The sequence below is a fragment of the Mustela nigripes genome, chromosome 3 (assembly GCF_022355385.1).
Source record: "Mustela nigripes isolate SB6536 chromosome 3, MUSNIG.SB6536, whole genome shotgun sequence".
Taxonomy (NCBI): Eukaryota; Metazoa; Chordata; class Mammalia; order Carnivora; family Mustelidae; genus Mustela; species Mustela nigripes.
Genome location: NC_081559.1, coordinates 68,280,033 through 68,304,374, shown reverse-complemented (window position 1 = coordinate 68,304,374; position 24,342 = coordinate 68,280,033). Strand labels below are relative to the sequence as shown.

Below are 24,342 nucleotides of genomic sequence, written 5' to 3'. Positions count from 1 at the left end.
ATTAAAATGAGGTAGTTTGAGTCTTCAACTTTGGTTCTTTTAAAATTCTAGGTCTTTTGCATTTCTCTGTGAATCTTAGAATCACCTTGCAGTTTCTTATTTTAAAAAATCTGCTGGAATTGAGATAGGAATTGTTTTGAATTTATCAATCAATTTGGGGAGAACTGCGATCTTGACAAAAATGAGTCTTCCAAACCACGAACATGCAATGTTTCTCAATATTATTTATATCTAGAGTTTCTCTCAGCAATGTTTTATACTTTTCAGGGTAAAAAGTCTTATACTTCTTTATTCAACTTATAATCAACTATTTTATTCTTTTTGATTCTACTTGTATCCAAGTAGAATAACTGTGAATAAAATTTTATTTTTTTAAGATTTTACTTTTAAGTAACCACTACATCCACAGTGGAGCTCGAGCTCACTACCCCAAGATCAAGAGTCATGCCCTATTGAGCCAGCCACATGTCCCAAAAGAAATTGTTTCTTAATTGATTAATCAATCAATCTGGGGATTCCTTGGGATTTTCTACACACAGGATGTCATATAAGACAGTTTTATTTCTTTCTTTCCAGTATGGAATCCTTTTATTTTTCTGGTCTAATTGCGCTGGCTAGAAATTTCAATATAAGTACATGTTGCTTAGATGTGGCAAGAGTGGAACCTCAGGAGCGCCTAGGTGGCTCAGTGGGTTAAAGCCTCTGCTTTCAGCTCAGGTCATGATCCTGGGGTCCTGGGATCGAGCCCTGCATCGGGCTCTCTGCTCCAAGGGGAGCCTGCTTTCTCCTCTCTCTCTGCCTGCCTCTCTGCCTGCTTGTGATCTCTGTCTGTCAAATAAATAAATAAAGTCTTACCAAAAAAAAAAAAAGAGTGGAACCTCACTCCCTTGTCCCCAATCTTAGGGGAAGAACATTCAATTTCACCATTAAGTATGACATTAGCTATGGGGTTTTGTAGATGCTATCCATCAGGTTGAGAAGATTCCCTTCTGTTCCTACTTTACTGAGATTTCTTATGATAAACAGATGTTGTATTATGCCAACAAGTTTTATCTTTTTATTCTATTATCTATTATAGTACCTTACATTAATTGATGACAGATGTTAAACCAACCTTGCATCTTTGAGATAAATTCCATTTGGTAATGGGATATAATCCTTTTTAGAGGTGGCTGGATTCAGTTTGCTGATACAGCTCTTCTTCGACTTACACTGGGGTTACATCTCAATAAGCCCATCATAGGATGAAGACTGAGTTAAGTTGAAAAATGCATGTAGGGCACCAGGATGGTGCAATCAGTTGGACATCCGACTCTTGGTCTCAACTCAGGTCATGGTCTCAGGGACAACTGTGGGATCGAGCCCTACGCTGGGCTCTGTGCTCAGTGGGGAGTCTAGTTGAGGATTCTCTCTCTCCCTCTGTCCCTTTCAAATAAATAAATAAAATCCTTTAAAAATTGCATTTAGTACCCCTAATCTATCAAACATCATAGCTTAGCCTAGCCTATCTTAAACTAAGTGCTCAGAACACTTAGATTTGCCTATAGTTGGCAAAATTATCTAAAACAAACCCCATTTTATAACGAAGTGTTGAATACCTCATGTGATTTACTGAATATTGTACTGAAAGTGAAAAACGGAATGGCTGTATGGGTACAGAATGGTTGTAAGCCTATCAGTTGTTGATCATATGGCTCACTGAGGGTTGTGGTTCATTACTGCTGCTGCCCAGCATTACAGAAGAACATGGTACCACATATTATGAGCCCCAGGAAAGATCAAAACTCAAAATTTGAAGCACTGAAGTATGGTTTCAACTGAATGCCTATTCCTTTTGCATCAACATAGTCAAAAAACTGTGAGTTGAACCATTGTAATTTGGGGACCTTCTGTCTGTAGTTAAGAATTTTTCCATCTATGTTTATGAGGGATATTGGTCTAAAGTTTTCTTTTCTTACTATGTTTTTGTCTGGCTTTAGCATTGGGATAATACTGGCCTTACACAATGAGTTAATAAGCATTCCTTCCTCCTTTATTTTCTGAAGGTACAGGAAGGATTGGCATTTTTTTCGATAAACATTTGACAAAAAGCACCAATGCAATTATCTGGGTCTGGGCTTTTCATTATAGAAATGTTTTAAATTTCTGACTCAAATTTCTTTACTTATTCTATGTCTATTCAGATTTTCTGTTTCTTCTTGAGTCAGTTTTAATAATTTGTATCTTTATAGGAATTAGTTTATTTCATCTAACTTGCCTAATATGGTGGCATAAAATTGATGACACCATTCCTTTATAATCCCTTTATATTTCTGTAGAAGCCATAGTGCTGTCTTCTTCATTTTTGAGTTTGCTAATATATATCTTCTCTCTTTTCTCTTGGTCAATCTAGCTGAAGGTTTGTCAGTTTTATTTATCTTTTCAAAGATCAAATTTTTACCTTCACTGACTTTTCTCTATTATTTTTCTGCTATTTTATCATGTCCTGCTCTCATCTTTATTATTTCCTTTCTTTGCCTTGCTCTGGGTTTATATGTTGCTTTTTGGGGGGTTTCTTAAGGTGGAAGTTTGGATGATCAATGTCAGACCTTTCTTTTCTTTTTTTTTTTTTTAGATTTTATTTATTTATTTGACAGAGAAAGACAGAACACAAGCAGGCAGAGAAGCAGGCAGAGAGAGAGGGGGAAACAGGCTCCCTGCTGAGCAGAGAGCCCAATGCAGGGCTCAATCCCAGGACCCTGAGATCATGACCTGAGCCCAAGGCAGAGGCTTAACCCACGGAGCCACCCAGGCACCCCAGACCTTTCTTTTTTTGACACAGATGTTTAAAGTTATAAATTTCCCTCTAAGTATTACTTTACCTGTCTCTTATAATTGTGTAATGTTGCATTTTTCATTTTTCTTTCTGTCCAAAATATTTTAAAGTCTATGGTAATTTCTTCTTTGACTCACTGAATATTTAGAAGAGTATTGTTTAATTTCCAAAATATTTGGAGGGATTTTTCAGATTTCCTTCTGGTGTTGCTTTTTTTTTTTTTTTTTAAATAAACATATAATGTATTATTAATCCCAGGGGTACAGTCTGTGAATCGCCAGGTTTACACACTTCACAGCACTCTCTGGTGTTGATTTCTAACTGTTAAGTTAGAAATAGAGTTATCTATTGTAGTTGGAGAACCTACATTTCAGTATTCCAGTTCTTTTAGATGTATAAAGATTTATTTCATAGCCTAACTTATGTTATATTCTGGAGAATGCTGGATATGTGCTTGAAAAAAATATGTATTCTTCAATGGGCTGAAATCAAGTATTGCTGAATTGCCTATTTATTCTTTAAATTTTGTCAGTTTTAGTTTTATGTTTTTTGGCAACCTGCTGTTAGGTATGTATACCTTTACAATTGCTGTATCTTCCTAATGTACTGGTGTGGTTTTTTTTTTTTTAAGATTTTATTTGTTTATTTGACAGACAGAGATCACAAGTAGGCAGAGAAGCAGGCAGAGAGAGAGGAGGAAGCAGGCTCCCCGAGGAACAGAGAGTCCAATTCGGGGCTTGATCCCAGGACTCTGGGATCATGACCTGAGCCGAAGGCAGAGGCTTTAATCCACTGAGCCACCCAGGTGCCCCCGTACTGGTCTTTTTATCATTTATGAAATGACCTTTTTCATCTCTAATAATATTTTTTCTCTTAAGCCTATTTTGTCTGAAATAAATACAGTTACTCCAATTCCTCTCATTGTTATTGTTTCCATGGTAGGTCTTTTTCCATCTGCTTACTTTCAACCTGTGTCTCTGAATCTAAAGTGGGTCTCTTGTACACAACACACAGTTGGAGCTTGCTTTTTTATCCATTGTATCAATCACTGTCTTTTAGCTGGGAAGTTTAGACCATTCACATTTAATGTAATTATTGATATGGTTGGATTTGATTTTGGATATTGTTTTTTATATGTATCCTGTCCTTCTCACTCATCTCTTCCTTTTTTTACTGCCCTCTATGTTAATATCTTTTATTTATCATTTTAATTCCTCAGTCAATTTTTTTCTGTATTTCTTGAGTGGACGTTCTTTGTGATGGCTAAAGGGAATACAAAATGCATCTTAATTTAGTATGATCTACTTCAGCTTAACACTAACTTAATTCTAGTAAAATACAGAAAATGATACAGCTCCATTCCCTCCCCCATTTTTATGCTATTACTGTAAAATATACCTACATTTGTTAAAAATTTATTTATTTGAAGGGCTCCTGGGTGTCTTAGTCGTTAAATGTCTGCCTTTGGCTCAGGTCATGATCCCAGGGTTCTGGGATCGAGCACCACGTCAGGCTCCCTGCTCCTCGGAAAGCCTGCTTCTCCCTCTCCTACTCCCCCACTAGTATTCCCTCTCTCACTGTGTCTCTCTCTGTCAAATAAATAAATAAAATCTATTTAAAATTATTTATTAGAGAGAGAGAGGAGGAGGAGAGTGAGGGGGACAAGCAGACTCCATGCTGAGTGCAGAGCATAATGTAGGGCCCAATGCAGGGCCCAATCTCAGGCCCCTGAGATCATGACTAACCCCCCCAGGTGCCCCATCTACATTTTTTAAGTAAGCAAAACAGTGTTCTAATTATTGCTTTATACAATCTTATGTTTTTAGCAATGTTAAGAGAAGAAATAAGAACAAATATACATACGGAGTATTTTATATTGACCCACATATTTATCATTCCAGTACCCTTTATTTTTCCTTAAATTATTATCTGCTGTCGTTTTCTTTCTGCCTAAAGAATCAACTGCCTTTAGTATTTCTTGTAAGTCAGAACTAATAGCAACAAATTCTCTCATCCTTTATTCAAGCACATCTTTGCTTTGTCTTCATTTTTAAAGGATAATTTTTGCTGGATATAGTTTTCTTCTTTCAGCATTTTAAATGTCTACTGCTTTTGGCCCTCCTTGTTATAGATAAGAAGTTAGCCATTAATCATATTGTTCCTTTATAGGTGAGAAATTGTTTTTATTTGCTATTTACAAGATTTTCACTTTGTCTTTAACAACACAGTTTGAGGGTGGCTGGGTGGTTCAGTAGGTTAAGCTTCTGTCTTGGATTTGGGTCAGGATCTCAGAGTCCTGGGATCGAGCCCCAACATTGTGCTCTCTGCGCAGCGGGGAGCCTGCTTCACCATCTCTCTCTGCCTACTTGTAATCTCTCTCTCTCTCTCTCTGTCAAATAAATAAATAAAATCTTTAAAAACAAAAACACGGTTTGACTATGATGTGTCTAGGTGTGGGTTCTTTTCAATCTATCCTACTTAGAGTTCATCAAGCTTCTCCAGTATGTAGATAAATGCATTTTATCAAATTCAGGAAGTTTTTTTGGCCTTTATTTCTTCAAATACTTCCCTATTTTTTCCATTTTCTATTTTTTACTTTATCTATTTTTCTATTTTCTATTTTTCTACTCCTCTTCTCTCTCTGCTACTACACAAGAATTGGTACACTTGATGTCATCCATAGGTCTTTAAGGTTCTGTTTCTCTTTCCTCAAGATTTTTCCTCTTTTTCAGACTTGATAATTTCTATTGGCCCAATTTTAAGTTCACTGATTTTTTTCTCCTTGCTGTCTCAAATCTGCTGTTAAGTCACTCTAGAGAACTTTTTTTTTTTTTTTAAAGATCTTATTTATTTGAGAGAAAGAGTGGGAGAGAGCATGAGAGGGTAGAAGGTCAGAGGGAGAAGCACTCCCCATGGAGCTTGGAGCCTCATGTTGAACCAAATGAGCCACTCAGGTGCCCTAGAGAATTTTTTTTAAAAAATTTTTTAAAAATTATTTCCTTTTCTACTCCAGAATTTCCATGGGGTCCTATTTCTTAAAAATTCTATTTGCTTGATGAGAGTCTCTATTGTTTGATTCACTTTTTTATTTTTGTATAATTTTTACTTTTACACCAAAGTTATTAATAGCTACCAAATAGCGTAAAATTACAATGATAATCTTAGATGAACAAAGGAAAGGCAAAGAGCTTTAAGTTTTACTATGAAATAGTCTGGTCGAATGTAACAATGGTGACCTTAGAAATCTATATTACCACATAATCTAGACAAGTAAACTGCCTTCTATAAATAAAAATATCCTTGGTGATACAGTATTTGAATAGTTTTTGGTTACTAAAATAGCATTTAGTAGAAGATTCAGCACCTTTAAGAGTTACTATAGATGCCAAATACAAAGTAATGTTCACCTCCACCACCAAAAAAAATTAATCCTCAGAAAAGAGGGAGTCACCTTTTACTAAGATAAATTCTAAAATCTCTCATAGGGTACTCTCTCAATTTATTTTGTACATCAAAACATATTTGGCGAAAAATATCTGAGCCTGAGATTACCTTAATCAAAGGTAAATTTTAAAGGCTAACCGAGTTATCCCTATGAGTGAGAAACCAAAAAAAAAAAAAAAAAAAAAAAAAAAGGCAACAAAACAAAATTTAACACAGACTAATCACTTCTGGACCTACAAACTCTCCATTACTGAAAACATGAGTGGTTCAGTCCTTAAGCATCTGCCATCGGCTCAGTTCATGATCCCTGACCTGACAAGTACAGTACTGGGAGTGGAGGAGATCCCAGAGTCCTGGGTTCCAGCCCTGCATGGGTTCCCTGCTCAGCGGGAAACCTGCTTCCCCCTTTCCCACTCCTGCTTGCGTTCCTGCTCTCACTGTCTCTCTCTCCCTCTGTCAAATAAATAAATAAAATCTTTTTTAAAAAATCACTTAAAAAAGCAATACAGTTATGGTTATAAATATGCCCTGTGGGACTAAAATATCCACCAACCTGATGTTACGCCATTGGATACTTCAAGCTTGGGATGAGTATCCAGATAGCACACACAGAAATCTAAACTACTGTATTTTGAACATCTTAGACTACAGTGAAGTGGATTTTGTGACCCTGGGATTTATATTATGAAATATTTATCTGTCTTCTTCTTGTTTCTGAAACAAAGCTCTTAAAACCTGTGGAATTTTCTAAGCAGTAAGAGTAATGGGAGCATCTTCTGTTATAGTATTTGGTCACTGTCCTTGCTTCCCCCATTAGCTCCAGAGCCATCAAGGTGAAAGGAGTGTCATGTTATTCATAAAGCCCCTTTCAACCACATTTGAGTTTATGTTAATGAAGTGCCTTTTGGAAAGCCTCTTAGGATGGGAGCTATTCTACAGGAGAACCAACTAGAATTCCCTCTGGGGAGGGGAGAGGGCTGGAGTTGAAAATCACCAACTGCCAGTGCTTAATCAACCATGTCTATGTAACAAGAAATACAAAAATCCAAAAGGATGGGATTCAGAGAACTTCAAGATTGGTGGAGAAGAACATCCACATGCTGGGAGGGCGCACCCCAAACTCCAAAGGAACAGAAAACCCTGTGCTCAGGACTCTTCTGGACTTCATCCTATGTATCTCTTCATCTGATAACTTTTCATATATCCTTTGCAATAAGCCAGTAATCTAGTAAGTAAGCTGTTTCCTGGAGTTCTATGGGCATCCTCCAAAGACAGCATGTGGGAACCTCCTATTTATAGCCAGTAGTCACAAGTATGGGTGACAACCTGAACTTGAAACTGGCATCTGCTGAGGGGAGGGGAACTCTTGCAGGACTGAACCCTAACCTGTGGTATCTGACTCTATCTCCAGGTAGATCATGTTAGAAGTGAAATAAACTGCAGAGCACCCAGATGGTCTCACAGACTCACTTGGTGTGGGAAAACTATCACACACCTGGTGACCAGAAGTGCCTGAAGTGAATGAAGTACAGTACTGAGAGTGGAGGAGACACACAGTGTGGTGTTTTCCCATTGAAGATGTACTTTGAAAACCATGTTAAGATAATTTAAAAATGGGTTCAGATAATGAAAAAAACATGGATGTTGAAGATACATTATGAAACGAAATTGCTTCACGAATGTGAGGGTACCAGAAAGGCAGTACGAGTATACTATTTCATGTAAAACATGATCTTTAAATATGTTGGTAGGTAAACCATTTTAAAAAGGCATATAATTATTTCATCCTTTTTGTCTTCTCATGGCAAATTAAGGACCCACCTTATGCACACATGATACATGCTTTAAAAACCACTTCACTTCCCCCTAGAACAGTTTATTGGACTTTAGAATAAAACGTTTGTTTTAATTCATTTTAAAAAGGGTCATTAAGAATCATATTAAGGAAACATTTCCTTTTGATTTCTAAGTTAATTTTTCCTTTTTAGTTTTATGGCAACCATAGCTGGCTTTGAAAAATGTAAACATTAGGGACGCCTGGGTGGCTCAGTGGGTTAAGCCCCTGCCTTCAGCTCAGGTCATGATCTCAGGGTCCTGGGATCGAGTCCCACATCGGGCTCTCTGCTCAGCAGGGAGCCTGCTTCCCTCTCTCTCTCTCTGCCTGCCTCTCTGTCTACTTGTGATCTCCCTCTGTCAAATAACTAAATAAAATCTTTAAAAAAAAAAAAGAAAAATGTAAACATTAAAAAAGAAAAGAAAAAAGAAAAATGTAAACATATAGTCACAATCTTATTGAAACAAACGCATTATCACAAAAATCTCTTTATAATATTACCAAGTAAACTTAATTTGGATTATAACTAATAGTACAAATGAATTTAAGTAAATATCTGGAATTTGTTTTAACAAAACGTGACACTTATTTCTAATTGGCTAATAAGATCAACACAACATCAAAACATGCAAATTAGATGTGTCTGTGACTGAAATACATCAAAACTGAGTTCAAGGAAATGAAATCAGGCGCTTAAAAATTAATGTTCTCCATGCTTGAGGTTTTTTTTTTTAAGATTTTATTTATTTATTTGACAGAGAGAGAGAAAGAGAGATCACAAGTAGACAGAGCAGCAGGCAGAGAGAGAAGGAGAAGCAGGCTCTCCGCCAAGCAGAGAGCCCGATGTGGGGCTCGATCCCAGGACCCTGGGATCATGACCCAAGCCAAAGGCAGAGGTTTAACCCACTGAGCCACCCAGGGGCCCCTCCATGCTTGAGTTTTAATGAGGATTTAGGTCTGTCAAAGAATCGCATAGAACTAGTATCCTTTCTGAGAGTAGTGGTAAGAGGTCATGTGGAATTAGTAACAAATTTAAGAGGTGACAGCAGCCGTAGAGCACAAAGATGTAATTTCCCAGGTCATGAGACCTTCAGCCACCTTCCTCTGGAGTCCTGGGACCCAGTCTGCCTCCAGGTACTTTCTGCAGTATTCCTCTCCAAACTGACTCCAAAAGAACCATGTGACCCAGTGTATAGCACCTTCCCTCCCAGGAGTAATTACCATTACACTCCCAGCCATCAAGTATCTGTGAAAATACTTGTTAAAAAAAAAAAAAGAAAAAGAAAAAAAAGATAAAAGAATGGGAGTAGTACAGAATTAAGAGGTTTCCAAAGACGAAAGAAAACTTGATCCATTATTGAATTGTTTCTTTTGACTTTGGAGTCTGAGGTTCTGGTCACTCCATTTCTTTGTAGATCTAGGGGAAAGATGCTCACTTCCCCTCCAAGGGAAACCAAGTGGCAGCTCCCTCTTGGACTCCTCCCTAGGTTCCCCTATAAGCAGGTTTTCTAAGTCTGTGATGGAAAGTTTTGGCACACATGCGCACACAGGGGCGCACACACACATACACATTCCCACCCTGGAATCATCTACTCTTGTCACTTCATTCACATAGGAGAAAATGAAGACACAGATCATCAGACCCATCTATACAGCTTTGGCAGAATCAGGACAAGACACATCTCCCAATTCCCAGGGACATTCTATTCTGATTGATAAATTTTCCTCCAAGTCCCCCATCTGAGCACCAATAGCTTCTTCCTGCAACAACCTTTCCTAGGAACAAACTCAAGTGGAATGGATTCAAGTCATTCAAGTTGCCCCTCACAGAACCCCCAAATCTGAGGAAGATGACAGAGTTCAAAAGAGGGGGAGCTGGCTAAGCTGAGTGATCAAGGTCTCTCTGCCTGTTTGTCTCTCTTTTCTCCCTTAACATCCCCATATTAGACCTATTTGTGTCCATTTCAAGAGGCAGAAGAAGTGCTGTCATCCTGAGCCCATGTGAGCTCCCAGACTAGGCTCAGTTTGCATGTATGCCCAGAACATGGCTGGATCTTTAAGCTGCAGGAAGTGGTCTGAAAAGCTCAGATATTTCTTTGGTAGATACTTGTAAACATACAATTAAAATTATTATCTCCAGAAACAAAATTAACCTTATCAAAATAATACATTTTAAAACACCAAAACTTGGCTAAGAAGTATCTTTAATAATCAACCTCACAGGTCAATAAGAGAGCTATGAATAAATAATTTACTATTTCCTGACAATTGTGAAACTTGTGTGGTTTTAAAGAAATGTTTAATGTTGGGGCATCTGGGTGGCTCAGTGGGTTAAGCCTCTGCCTTGGGCTCAGATCATGGTCTCAGGGTCCTGGGATTGAGCCCCAGGATCAAGCCCCCCATTGGGCTCTCTGCTCAGCAGAGAGCGTGCTTCCCCTCTCCCCCTCTGCCTGCCTCTCTGCCTACTTGTGATCTCTGTCAAATAAATAAATAAAATCTTAAAAAAAAGAAAAAAAGAAATGTTTAATGTTAACAGTTGCTTATTCTTGGCTCTATAGGGAAACAGTTGTAGATCTAAAAAGAACTAATCAATTATAACCAAAGATTTGGGGAAGGTAAAGATGCATGAAACAAAGGACTGGCTAGTCCATAAAATAACTAAGTGAAATCAAACTTTCTCACCCAAGTCCTTGGATGCTTTCTTCATCTTTAGAATAAGAAGAACTGGGTTGAGTATGCTGGCTAACAGTGAGTGTCCCTCACAACCTCCCGGGACTCAGAAAAAACTCTTGGAAAAAGGAATTCATACCATGACTTCAGTTCCTTTTTCTACTCCTCAGCCTTACCTCTAGAAACTACAAGACTTCCTGAATAGTCCACGGAGTTCATTAAAGCTAAAGTCTTTCACTCAAAGGGTTTAATTTAGGCTAAAAGTACAAGACCAGAACCCCAGTTTCTAATCTCTTTGGAGCACCACACTTTCATCTACTAAATAGTAACTTAAGCCACAAACAAGGATCAGAAAACTCAATTCAGGGGCGCCTGGGCGGGGGGCTCAGTCCATTAAGCGTCTGCCTTGGACTCAGGTCGTGATCTCAGGGTCCTCAGATTGAGACCCCTTTTCCGGGCTCCCAGCTCAGGGGAGAGTCTGCTTCTCCCTCCCTCTCTCTCTGCTCCTCCCCCTACTGGTGCTCTCTAATAAATAAATAAAATCTTAAAAGAAAAAGAAAGAAAACTGGATTCAGATTTTTAAGGTAAACCTAACTAGTTAAAAGTAAATACAATGGACTAGGAAAGGCGAAGCAATATGGCAAGTGGGTCAGGGACAGAATTAAATTTTAAATCAGAAATATGACTTAAAAGATTTAATGTGGTTTACACACTAATAATATAACCCATTCTTAGATATCCAGGTTAACGGGAAATATACAGGCTCGAGACTGAAAGCTGCCGCATTACCCCGTTTTAAGGCATAGATCTAAACATAGCTAAATGGGGATAAAATTCCCTCCACTTAAGAATTTAGGTAAAAATGCTGTTTATCAGAGTAAAAACATGTTAAACTGCTCGCTGCTCGAAGGTGGAAGTAACAGCAACCATGTCCCTAGGCGGGTAAGAACCAGTGTACCCAGCCTTCTAAAACTAGCCCCGTCTAAAACTAGACAAGACAAGAAGCTTCTGTGTAAGATCAACCTGAGAAATTTTTACCAACGGTTCAACCGCTAGCTGGATGACCTTGGGAAAGGTCCTTAAGTTAGAGTTTTAGTTTCTTATTTATAAAAATTATTCATAGAAATTATTTTACCTATCTCATGGAGTCATTGTAAGTATCAGAAGAGATCATTTATAAAGAGTACCTAACTCACAGCTCTTTATGGACGACGTTTTGTTGTTATTCTCTGTAAAGACAATCCAAGTAGTTAACACGACAGCAGAAGAAGAGGGGGTTAATCTTTGAAGGTTTTCTGGTTGGTTTTGCTTTAATCAAAGAACAGCCAGACTAAAGAACCTGACCAAAGTTACTTACTATGAATTGAACGTGATACTTATTATGAACCTAAAGCTGCTCATTGGATTGTATAAATACGAGTACAAAGTATTAAAAAGATGTGTCTGTCTTTATTTTTATATGGCAAAATTTTCTGTGTGCTCCTCTTTGGAAAGGGTATTCCCATCAGTTATAAAACCGCTGTTCCAAATGTGGTAATTTAGATCAAGGTCATTACCAACCCAGATGACCAAACTTGAAAAATACTGTTCTCACGTCAGAGACCTTGAAGAAAGAACGCTCTAATGGGATTAAAATACCTTGCAAAGAATTACAACACGAACAGCTCAAGAAATCTTAATTTGTAAAAGGTCACAGAGTTACAAAAAACATCGCTCATTTCAGCTAATTAAATGAAATTTTAGTTAAACGGCACCTTTAAATATTGGTATTGCAGCTGCGAGTGCATTTAAATAGCATTTACGCAGATATAATTAGCACAATTAAACATGGGTAGAAGTGGAAGCACCATTCTTAATTATATTGATATAATCAGTTTTATTAATGCTTTATAGCAACAAAAGTGACATCTGACAGTAGCGCACAATTCATGACTGAACCTCATATTAAGCGTTTTAGCATATTAAGGAATCAAAAGCTAGGTAACTGGGGAAAGAAAGAAGTCAAATGATGCGTGCCTACCTGTGACGATCCCATAGTTGGGAGGTTCGAGAATTACTCCATAAAACTGGATGATGTTTCTGTGACTGAGGACACTGAGTATTTCTGCCTGCACGAAAATCAAATACAAAGTTACAGATGAAAGTCTCCTAAAATAGGTTGCCCATTCAATTTCCTTTTACATACATTTACGAAGATAGATACGTGCTCAACAAGTATGTACTGCTGATAGAACTCTGTGTTTCGCAGCCTTCTTAAAAGTTTGAGAATTTCGATTGAAACTTTCCTACATGTAAGAAATGGGGTTGAAGGGGCAGAAGCAGGGGTGCGTCCGGGCAAGCCAGCATGACAGGTAGTGAAGAGGGTGGTGGCAAGGTGAGAGGTCCTATCTGTTTAAAGAAAAGCGCTCTTCCTAACAGATGAATGTGTTTTTACATTCTGCATCCTGTCTCTTGTAGGAGACCGAACTTCTACTGGTTGGATGAAGAGTCGTCACCAAATTAACGGAGGATTTCTGAACTATTGCTAAAACAGGTTCAGGTAATACCCATTGATATTATTTATCTAATTATTCAAAACATATTTTTGCTCTTATACTATATAGAGCAAAGTCCTGAAAAGGATGTAAGGGTGGGTTCCTGACCTTCAGTGGTGACCTGGCAAGTAGGGAAGTCCTACTTTACATCTGAAATGAATTAAATACCAGAATACTCTACTGCAGAGTGACATCATAAAAAAATAATAAATTTAATTTTTTAAATGAAAAAACAGAGATACTGCAATGTATATCTGCTAATGTCTATAAGAAGGGCATTCTCTAAGTTAACTAAATCACATGTACTTATTACCTTTATGGAGACAAAATACAGATGAATCAAGAATTATAAATACAATTAGATACAAAATCACTTAGGTACAAAAAAATTCAATATTTTTAAATGAAAAGCATGTTATTGGCCGGAAGTAAATAGGAGGTTAATAATTCCCCGTTCCAGGTAAGCAATTAAAGAAGAATGAACAGGGCTTTGTTAGAAAGGTGACAATGTAAATCAGTATTATTTGTTACAAATTTTTTGTCACAGGATAAGAATTGAGATTTCTTTAAAACACTCCAAACTTGTTTTTAAGGTGGTACAACTAGGTACAAAACAGAAGTTTAAGTGTTGGCATGGGGTCAATATGGAATTAAGAGAAAGGCAAATTATTGACTGGATGAGATATTTATCCAAGGTTTCTTTGCCAATGTTTTCCTTTTAATGACATAGGTGCTGAAGGGAGCGATCAAAACACCCCTCTCACACTCTCTGAGTGCCTACTGTGTGCAGAGGTTTTGTGTTCCTCAAACAACCTTTTTCCCATAGTTTAGCTTTCCAAGCAGAAAGAAAATACATTAATTGAGCAAGACAATTATTCATCCATATGGCAAGTCTATTCTTTTTTTTTTTTTTTAAAGATTTTATTTATTTATTTGACAGAGAGAGAGATCACAAATAGGCAGAGAGACAGACAGAGAGAGAGAGAGATGAGAAGCAGGCTCCCTGCTGAGCAGAGAGCCCTATGCGGGACTCGATCCCAGGCCCCTGGGATCATGACCTGAGCCAAAGGTAGAGGCTTAACCCACTGAGCCACCCAGGCGCCCCATGGCAAGTCTATTCTTATTAAGAAATAATAAATGAACTTTATTCTTAAGACAGAGTTCGCGTGAGGGCCACCTGGGTGGCTCAGTCGGTGAAGCATATATCTGCCTTCAGCTTGGGTCATGATCCTGGGGTCCTGGGATCGAGTCCCGAGTAGGGTTCCCTGTTTGGCGAGGAGTCTGCTTCTCCCTCTGCCTCTCACCCCTCTTGTGCTCTCTCTCTCTCCCCGTCCCTCTAACAATAAAATTAAAAAAAAAAAAGTTCATATGATGTGAAATTTGGAAAACAAAGCCCCCCTATTTTTAACACGACTCAACTCCTTGTCAGTAAAGCATTAGAATTTAATGCAAATCAAGCTCTAATGTTTGGACCAGTGTTTATCAAAACAGGGGAATGTTATCCCATGCTATGTTCTGGTGAATTCTTTGGGGTATCTAAATTCTGTGACCATTAAAAATCGCTGGCTCAGTCAATAGAGCATGTTACACTTGATATCAGGTTGTAATTTCGAGCCTACGTTGGGTGTAGAACTTAAAAAAAGAGAGAGAGAATTTCTAAATCTTCGGATGGCCATTTTATAATTCAGCACCACATGGGATTTTCATTGTTCCAACTAATTTTCATGTTTACATTTAAGATATTGCCAAGTAATGCCTTGGAGAGACAGAATTTATCTTTCAAGTACTGGTAAACATATGCAGATGTTAAAATAACAACCATTATTTTGTGTCCCATTGTTATGCTCATTTAAAATTTTTTTACAGTTATGAAAAACTAAATTTTTGTGGTATAACTTGTAAGTAAAAGACAATTTCACAGAGTAAGACTTTCAGTTCTAATTTAAGAAACTAAGAATTTGATTTAACATAAAAACAATATAAGACTTTATAGAGTGCTGTACTAGTTCCGTAGAAATGGTCTTATAATAATCAGAGAGAGGCTAAATAAGTAAGTGGTATTTCCAATAAAGGAAGATCAAGTAATATCATGATGTTACCTACTCTAGCAAGCTTCAACAGAAGTAACTGTGGGATTGCACAAGTCACTAAAATCTATGCTGTAGCAATCAGCACCTGACAGCAAGTGGGTCTGTTCTGTGGATTTGCCTTTACAAGCACCTGCTTGCCAACAGTTCCTTAATGCAACTGTTACAGTAACAAAAAGCTTTTCTTTAAATTGTTGTTTTCCAGATTTATATTTTGGAATACTCTAGCAAACAGACTGCCCATCAAAATAATGGATTAATGGTTTAAAAAGTTCACATAAGGAAACATACTAGTGATGAAGGCTAACTATAACGGTCCGGTCCGTTGTGCCAAAAGAAAAAAGTAACTTTTTACACTATTGATATCAACAAAAGTGATTTTCAGTAAATGTAATTTGATGAAAATTGTTCATTTTAGTTATTTTGTCTTTATGCTTTTATTTTTACTTAACTGAAAATCTGGTTTTGATTTTACAGGAGCTATAAGCATAAGGAGTTCCGGGGAGGCTGGTTGGCTCAATCACCAGAGCATGGGACTCTTGATCTCGGGGTTGTGAGTTTGTGTCCCATGTTGGGTATAGAGATTACTTAAAAATAAAATCTTAAAAAAAAAAAAAAGCATAAGTAGTTCTTCATTTTATATTGTATATACTTAAGTTACACTGAAATAATAATTTTAATCAACATCAGGAATACAGATAACTTAATATTTCTATATAAAGAATCTATATATTTCTCAGTTTGCAAAACGCCACTCTAGGAACACAAACAGAGACGTGTAGGCCAGTGCCCACTGCAGCATTATCCCCAATAACCAAAACGTAGAAGCAACCCGAGTGTTATCAACTGATGGGCAGATAAACAAAATGTGATATATGAATACAATGGAATATTAATTTAGCTATAAAAAGGGATTAAGTTCTGATACATGTTATAATACAGATGAACCTTGAAAACATTGTGCTAAGTGAATAAGCCAGGCACAAAATGACAAATACTGCATGACCCTTCTTTTATAACATATCTTGAATTGTCAAATTCAGAGATAAAGAATGCAGATTAGAGGTTACACCAGTGCTAGGGGAGGATGGAATGGGGAGCTGCCGCTTAATGTGCAGAGTTTGTTTGGGGTGATGAAAAAATTTGGAAATAGGTCATAGTGATGGTTGTCCAACACTGTGAATGCAATTAATGCCACCAAACTGTACACTTAAATATGGTTAAAATGGCAACTTTCATGCTATATATATTTTGCCACCCAAAAAAAATGTTTAAAACGTACAGTCAGAGGGGCACCTGGGTGGCTCAGTGGGTTAAAGCCTCTGCCTTCGGCTCAGGTCATGGTCCCAGGATCCTGGGATCGAGTTCCACATTGGGCTCTCTGCTAGGCGGGGAGACTGCTCCCCACCGCACCCCTCCGCTATCCCTGCCCGCCTCTCTGCCTCCTTGTGATCTCTGTCTGTCAAATAAATAACAAAAAATCTTTAAAAAAATACAATCAGAATGGCTAAGATTAATAAGTCAGGAAATGACACATGTTGGCAAGGCTGTGGAGAAAGGGGAACCCTCTTACATTTCCGGTGGGAATGCAAGCTGGTGTAGCTGCTCTGAAAAACAATATGGAGGTTCCTTAAAAAGTTAAAACTAGAGCTACCCTATGACTCACTGCTGAGTATTTACCCCAAACATACAAATGTAGTAATCTGAAGGGACACATGCACCCCAATGTTCACAGCAGCAATGTCCACAACAGCCAAACTATGGAAAGAGCCCAGATGCCCATTGATGGATGAATGGATAAAGATGTGATGTGTGGCTATCTATCTATCTAACTAGCTGTACCTACAGCACAATGGAATACTATGCAGCCATCAAAAAAAGAAATCTTGCCATTTGCAATGACATGGATGGAATTAGAGGGTACTAATAAGTCAATCAGAGAAAGACAATTATCATATGATTTCACTCATGTGGAATTTAAAATTTAAAAAACAAAACAGAGGAGCATGAAGAAAGGGAGAGAAAAATAAAACAAGACAAAATCAGAGAGGGAGACAAAGCAGAAGAGACCCTTATCCACAGGAAGCAAAAGGGGTTGCTGGTGGAGAGGGGGTGGGGGATGGGGTGACTGGGCGATGGGCATCAAGGAGGGCACATGATGTAATGAGCACTGGGAGTTCTATGCAATGAGGAATCACTGAACTCTACCTCTCAAATTAATAACACACTACATGTTAATTAATTGAATTTAAATAACATTTTAAAAATAGAGCTCTCAAAAAAATAAAAATGCTATTCTAGACTTCTGTAGAGATGATCATATTCTCTCTACATATATTTATATACATACATACATACATACATACACACATACATACATAATCCTCTCAAAGTTACAGAACTCAAGGTCTAAATATCCATGGGTCAATAAGTACTTTTTCAGATCATGATTTAAGGAAGCAAGGAAAGTCTATGGCAGACAACAACAATTTTAACTCTGGCTCAAGGACTCTCCATAAAAAGTCTCAATCTGATATAGAAGAGAGATAACTACAGTCTATTCACAAAGATGTCTTTATCAGAGCACAAAAATGTCTACACAGAAACTGTGTTTACAGTTAGGTATGTGACTGCTCCTACTGTTTCCAGCTTGGCTGGTTTCTTCCTCTCTCCCTCCCCTGCCTTCCTCCTCCTTTTCTTCTTCCTTTATGGGAAGGCTTACAAGCATTTCAGCGAACAGATCCAGGCGGGAGGAGGTATTTTGTTAGCTTTATTCTATCTGGCCTTTCTACATGTATATATGGACTGATGAGCCGTTAGATCAGTTTGTTGTTTTCAGAAGTCATCCAGCATACAGATTCCAAACAGACGAATCAGAGAGATTAGGTTAAATATTATAATTTAAATTAAAGGAAATTTAATGGAATATCATAATTTAAATAAATTTAAAGGAATTTAAGTTTTAATCTGTTTCCTTTAAAGTCTTAAAGGTCTTAAACAGTCTTAAAAGAAGATTTTAAATCAATTAGTATCTTCAGAGCAACCCCTTTCCTTCAATTCAAAACTTATCTTCTATTTTGGCAAGATTGCCTTTTTGAAAAACATTTAGATGTAATTGACAACATTGTATTATTTTCTGATGTAAAACATGATGATTCAGTATTTATATATACTGCAAACTAATCACCCCGGTAAGTCGTTAACATCCATCACCACACACAGTGACAAGTTCTTTTTTCTTGTGATGAGAACTTTTAAGACCTACTGCCTTAGCAACTTTCGGCTATATACTACAGTATTATTAACTGTAGTCACCATGCTGTATATTTCATCTCCATGACTTATTATATAACTAGAAGTTTTTCAACCTAAACCCAAATTTAAATGTTTCCTATTGGAGAGCTACCATAAAATCCTTAAAGATTCTGTTTCTATGGCTTCTTTTAAACTTTCTACATTCCATTGACATAGCCTCTATATGTATTTTTTTGATAAATATATATATGTATATTTTTGTAAGAAGGCTTCATGACCAGCATGGAGCCCAACATGGGGCTTGAACTCCCGACCCTGAGATCAAGACCTGAGCTTAGATTAAGAGTTGGACACTTAACCCACTGAGACAACTCAAGTGCCCTGTGATAAACAGTTAATAAAAAGTGAGTTTACTTCCTTTTTGAAAGAAACTAAAGATACTGACAGCACTCTATTGATCTACAGACAACACTAGCAGAAGAAATCATCTCTGAAGACCCATGTCATTAGCAGGCTCTATTTACATCTTCTCTTAGGAACAGGTTTTTCTCCCAAGCTGTCAACAGCTATTATCCTCCATGTAACAGCAGGATTGTATCCTCCTGCCTGTGATATGATACTGACAACAAAGACAGTAGGTATAATAAAATCCAAGGTACACGTCTACTGTCCACAAGTGTCAACTGCTCCTTCTTGCCCTCTTTAAATGACATTTAAAACATTCCAGGGACCCTGATTTCTGAGGTCCTGACCAATCCAAGATTCTCTGATTCTATCAGAGTATGATAATAAAAAAAAGAAGTGGCTCATTCGACCATTCAAAGGAAGTAGTGTCTTTCACATTGTGCATCCAAGGTCAAAGGCTTTCTCCAAAGAGCTCTGTCTCCAAAATACAAATATGATCCAAGATCAGTATATTCTCTCAAAGTTTAAGAAGACAGGAGATGACCCCATGTTTTTGTTTTTTTAAAGATTTCATTTATTTTCTTGACAGAGAGAGAGATATCACAAGTAGACAGAGAGGCAGGCACAGAGAGGGGGAATCAGGCTCCCCGCTGAGCAGAAAGCCCGATGTGGGGTTTGATCCCAGAACACTGAGACCATGACCTAAACCGAGGGCAGAAGCTTAACCCACTGAGCCACCCAGGTGCCCAATCCCATGTTTTTTTAAAAAAGAAATTATATATGTAAGAGAGGCTAAGAAAAAATAAAATATTAGAGGCGACTGGGTGGCTCAGTGGGTTAAGTCTCTGCCTTCGGCTCAGGTCATGGTCTCAGGGTCCTGGGATCGAGCCCCGCATCAGGCTCTGTGCTCAGAGGGGAGCCTGCTTCCCCGTCTCTTTCTGCCTACTTGTGATCTCTGCCTGTCAAATAAATAAATAAATCTTAAAAAAAAAAAAAAGACAAAGTATTAATTATGGTCATCTCTAGGTAGCAGAAAGAATCATAAATGATTTTAAATTTTTATGTATTTCTAAAATTCTCTACAATAAACCGTATAGATTTTTATAATTTTTTTTCAAGATTTATTTGAGAGAGAGCAGGAGCATACTCGAGCAGAGGAATGGAGCAGAGGGAGAGGGAGAAACAGGAAGCCCCACAGGGCTGCATCTCAAGACCCTGAGATCATGATGTAAGCCAAAGGCAGCGCTTAACCGACAAAGCCACCCAGATGCCCCTAAACCTATATAATTTTTTCATCAAAAAAAGCAATACATGAATGCAATATATATGACTGGAAAATACAAAGATAAATACAAAGATATTTATTTGCATGGAAATTCTGATTTTTCTCTTGGATTTGATCAGGAAGAAATAACACTCTTTCCTCACCTTCCCAGAACTACCCTAGGTATATAAAAACTAGTTAAGTTAAGCTCTGAGCTGTGAGTTTCTCCTGACCTGGGTCTGGAGCAAATTCATGTTCACCTAAGTTATTCTTGAAGAAGGCCACAGGTCCTGAGAGGCCACAAGACCACAGATGTGGGCGCTGCGAACTGACATCTAGATTGATTTCAACCTACTCAGTATCTGCAGTTTTATTAAATGATCTCGTCTCCCTTCTTATATTTGCTTCTGCGGCTTGCTGCCCTTTAGAGAAGCCTTTCCTACGCTGCTCATCTTGTAAAATGCCTAGTACAATACTGCATGAGGGAGAAAGGTCAAATCCTTTATACATAGGAAGCACTCAATCTCATCCGCAGAATGAACATATGGCATTTGATGATAATGACATTTAGTCTGTTTAAATAACTGCTACACAGAGTCCATGTTAGTAAATGTTTGCTCTGAACAGCAAAGTGAGAAGAGTAAAATGCCAGAGGGTGCAGACTGGCTTCAGGACGCATTCTGTTCTTTCACGTAAGGGTTGCTTCTAAGGCTGGTATTTCCTAAGAAGGACCGTCAATCAATTACATAACCACAGTAGAAGCCCCAGCCGAAATGTATGCTCACTGGCTCATTGCTGATTTCAACTTTCAGAATGAAGACTTGAACTTTGCCTCTGCAGTCCAAGGCAATCACAGGAGCACAATTTCTTGAGAGTCCTTTCCTGCTTTGCTATTCTCTAAGCATGCCCTTGCTTTGACATTGCACACTTTCAGATTCACAATGCAGAACCTGCTGAATCTTCAACGTTCCATTTCCAATTTTCTACCCGATACGTCTAACCATATAAAGCTGACCAGATTTGAACTGTGTGGGTCCAATTATATGTGGATTTTTTAAACAAACACATTACAGTACTCTAAATGTATTTTCTCTGCTTTATGATTTTTCCTAATAACATTTTCTTTTCTCTAGCTTACTTTATTACAAGAATATGGTATGTAATCCATGTAACATACAAAATATGTGTTAATCAACTGTTTACATTATCTGTAAGGCTTTCAGTCAACAGTAGGCTATCAGTAGTTAAGGTCTGGGGGAGTCAAAAGTTATATAGAGTTCTGACTGTGCTTGGGGCAGAAGGCTCAACTCTGTTTCCAAAATCACCTCTGAAGATAAGGTAGCCTTTTGTCAAGTCCACACACTTTTCATACCTACTGTTCTCCCTGAACCCCGAGGCAGATGCTCCCTGCTGTACAGTGATGTTTGTATGCCCCCCAAAATTCAGATGCTGAAATCTAACTCCCAGGGTCACGATATCTGAAGGGGGACCCTTTGGGAGATGATCAGGTTATAAGAGTAGAGCCCTCAGGAATGAGACGGTGCCCTTACAGAAAGAGACCCCAGAGTTCCCTCACCCCTTCCACTAGCTGTGGACACGGCAAGGAGACGGCCGTCTAGGAACCAGGAAGCAGGCTCGTACCAGACACAGAAGCTGCTAATGCCTGGACCTCAGACCCCCCAGCCTCCACAACTCTGAAAACTAATGTTTGTTGTTCATAAGTCCCCCTGCCTTTAGTTTTCTGTTAAAGGAGCCAGCACAGGTCAGTCATCCTAAAAGTCCACAGCAATTCAACCAGGTCTCTTATCAACAGGACTGTTCGAAAAGACACGGCTACTGGTCTCGGTATAGCATACCTCTTCTCTTTATCACCACAGAGCTCAGAACTATTGTACTTAGCAGCAGAAGGTAGGGGACAAAGGGAAATTCTTGATTTAAAAAGCCCTACAACAGTATTTACAAGTCTTAAAGTCAACCCCTAGCTCTCTCAGAACTGGCCTTCTGCTGCAGCCTCTGATGATACAGATAACCAAGCCAGAGTGCTATTTCAGTCATCAGAAGATTTACATGCACCATACCACAAAAACCAGGGTCAATGCCAAGAAAATACTGTGGTTTTTGTTTTGTTTTGTTTTTTAAGATTTTAGTTATTCATTTGACAGACAGAGGGATCACAAGTAGGCAGAGAGGCAGGCAGGGAGAGAGGAGGAAGCAGGCTCCCTGCTGAGCAGAGAGCCCGATGTGAGGCTCTATCCCAGAACCCTGGGATCATGACCTGAGCCAAAGGCAGAGGCTTTAACCCACTGAGCCACCCAGGCACCCCTGTGTGTTTTTTTTTTTTTTTTAAAGATACTATTTATTGAGAGTAAGCAGAGGGAGGGGCAGAGGGAGAGGGAGAATCTCAAGCCATGCTCCACACTCATCATCACAGAGCCCAATGCAGGGCTTGATCTCACCACCCCGAGATCATGACTGGAGCCAAAATCAAGAGTCGAACACTAAACTGACTGAGACACCCAGGTGTCCCCAAAGTACTGTTTAATTAATTGCATTTTTACCCCAAGAGTATCATGGTTAAGAACATTTTCCTAAAATAAAAGCTTGTTTTCGTATTATGTATGGCAAGCTGGAAAACCAGCCCCTCTGCTCCTAAAAATTCTATGCCACCAGAACAACTTATAAAGGTAGGCTTGGATGATTTTCAATCCCATATTTAATTGCCAGAATGTCAGACACAGGTCATGTTCCCCGAATCACTTTAAGTTTAATGAGACCCATTCAATAACAAGTCATGTGACAAGCAGCAACCCTCACAGTTCTGTAGATTCTCTTTTAAATGCTGTCCTTCAGGTATTCAGGGAAATAAAGAAGGGTAAATGAACTGAATTCAGGCTCTGTAATATTATACAGCCCATATTCCTAAGGATGTTTGACATCATGAAGATTTTTCTTTAGAAGGAAAATGGCAAGAGATACTAAGAAGAAAAAATAAGCCAATCATTTTGCTCACTCCTCATCAACACCCAGGAAGGAGCCACGTGGGATTTACTGCAGACATCACCAGTGCCGGGAAGCCTGTTGCTCAATGGCTTTCCTGGTGGGTTGCAGCAGACTCCACATGCAGCCGCTCGGGGCAGCAGCCTGGGCTCTCCTCCAGGAATCAGGCTGCTCTCTAGTTAAGGACAACCCTGACTCAGGGCAGGCTAACCTGGTAGGACAGAAGGGTAGCTAAAACTGAATGAGACGAACAGTGAAGACTGAAGAATGGGGATTTTAAGAGATTGTTCCAAAGCACAGAAAGGCTAACATTCTTCATGTTCATAAGAGAGTATCACTGTCATGGCATGAGAAAGTCAAACACATTATAAACAACTTGCATTCCGTTTGGGGGACAAAAGTTGTGCATGGTGCACTTCTTCATTCTTCTGTCTACATACAGTCCTGCCTAATTTGATGAGCTGGGGTAAAAAGAAAAAAAAAAAAAGGCACACTGCTTTTCACAAAACAACTCCTGTAACTTGGTCACTGAGATCATTTGGTGCTAAAATTACATACAGTCTCCACTCCCCCATCCCAAAGAAAGCCCTTGAATAAGCCTTGAAGTATGAACTAATGAAGGATTAGGCTTTTAAAAGACTGAACAGCAATATAATTTTAATCAAATACGGGACAGGGGGGTGGAATTTAAATTCTAATTCCAAAATGGATGGCCCCAAAACTTCCTGGTCACTGTGGACCTTGTTCTCTTTCTAGAAAATGACTCGACTGGACAGAATTATCTTTCAGACTCCTTCATGCTTTAAATTTCTATCCATTTCTATAAAAAACTGATGACTTAGGGATGCCTGGGTAGCTCAGTCAGTTAAGTATCTGCCTTTGGCTCAGGTCATGATCCCAGGGTCCTGGGATCCTGTCCCACATCAGGCTCCCTGCTTGGCGGGGAGTCTGCTTCTCCCTCTGCTTGCTGCTCCCCCTGCTTGTGCTCTCTTCCTCACTTGCTCTGTCTCTCACAAATAAATAAAAATTAAAAAAAA

At 38.5% G+C, this 24,342-nt stretch overlaps 1 protein-coding gene across 3 annotated transcripts in view; it reads right to left on the bottom strand.

The window, feature by feature from the left end:
• MAP3K20 (mitogen-activated protein kinase kinase kinase 20) overlaps positions 1-24,342 on the bottom strand; it is a 178,905-nt gene that overhangs the window by 82,254 nt on the left and 72,309 nt on the right. For all 3 annotated transcript variants that reach the window (XM_059394178.1, XM_059394177.1, XM_059394179.1), the window contains exon 3: positions 12,784-12,871. In XM_059394178.1, coding sequence (XP_059250161.1) covers positions 12,784-12,871 — 88 coding nt within the window. The remainder of the gene's footprint in view (positions 1-12,783; positions 12,872-24,342) is intronic.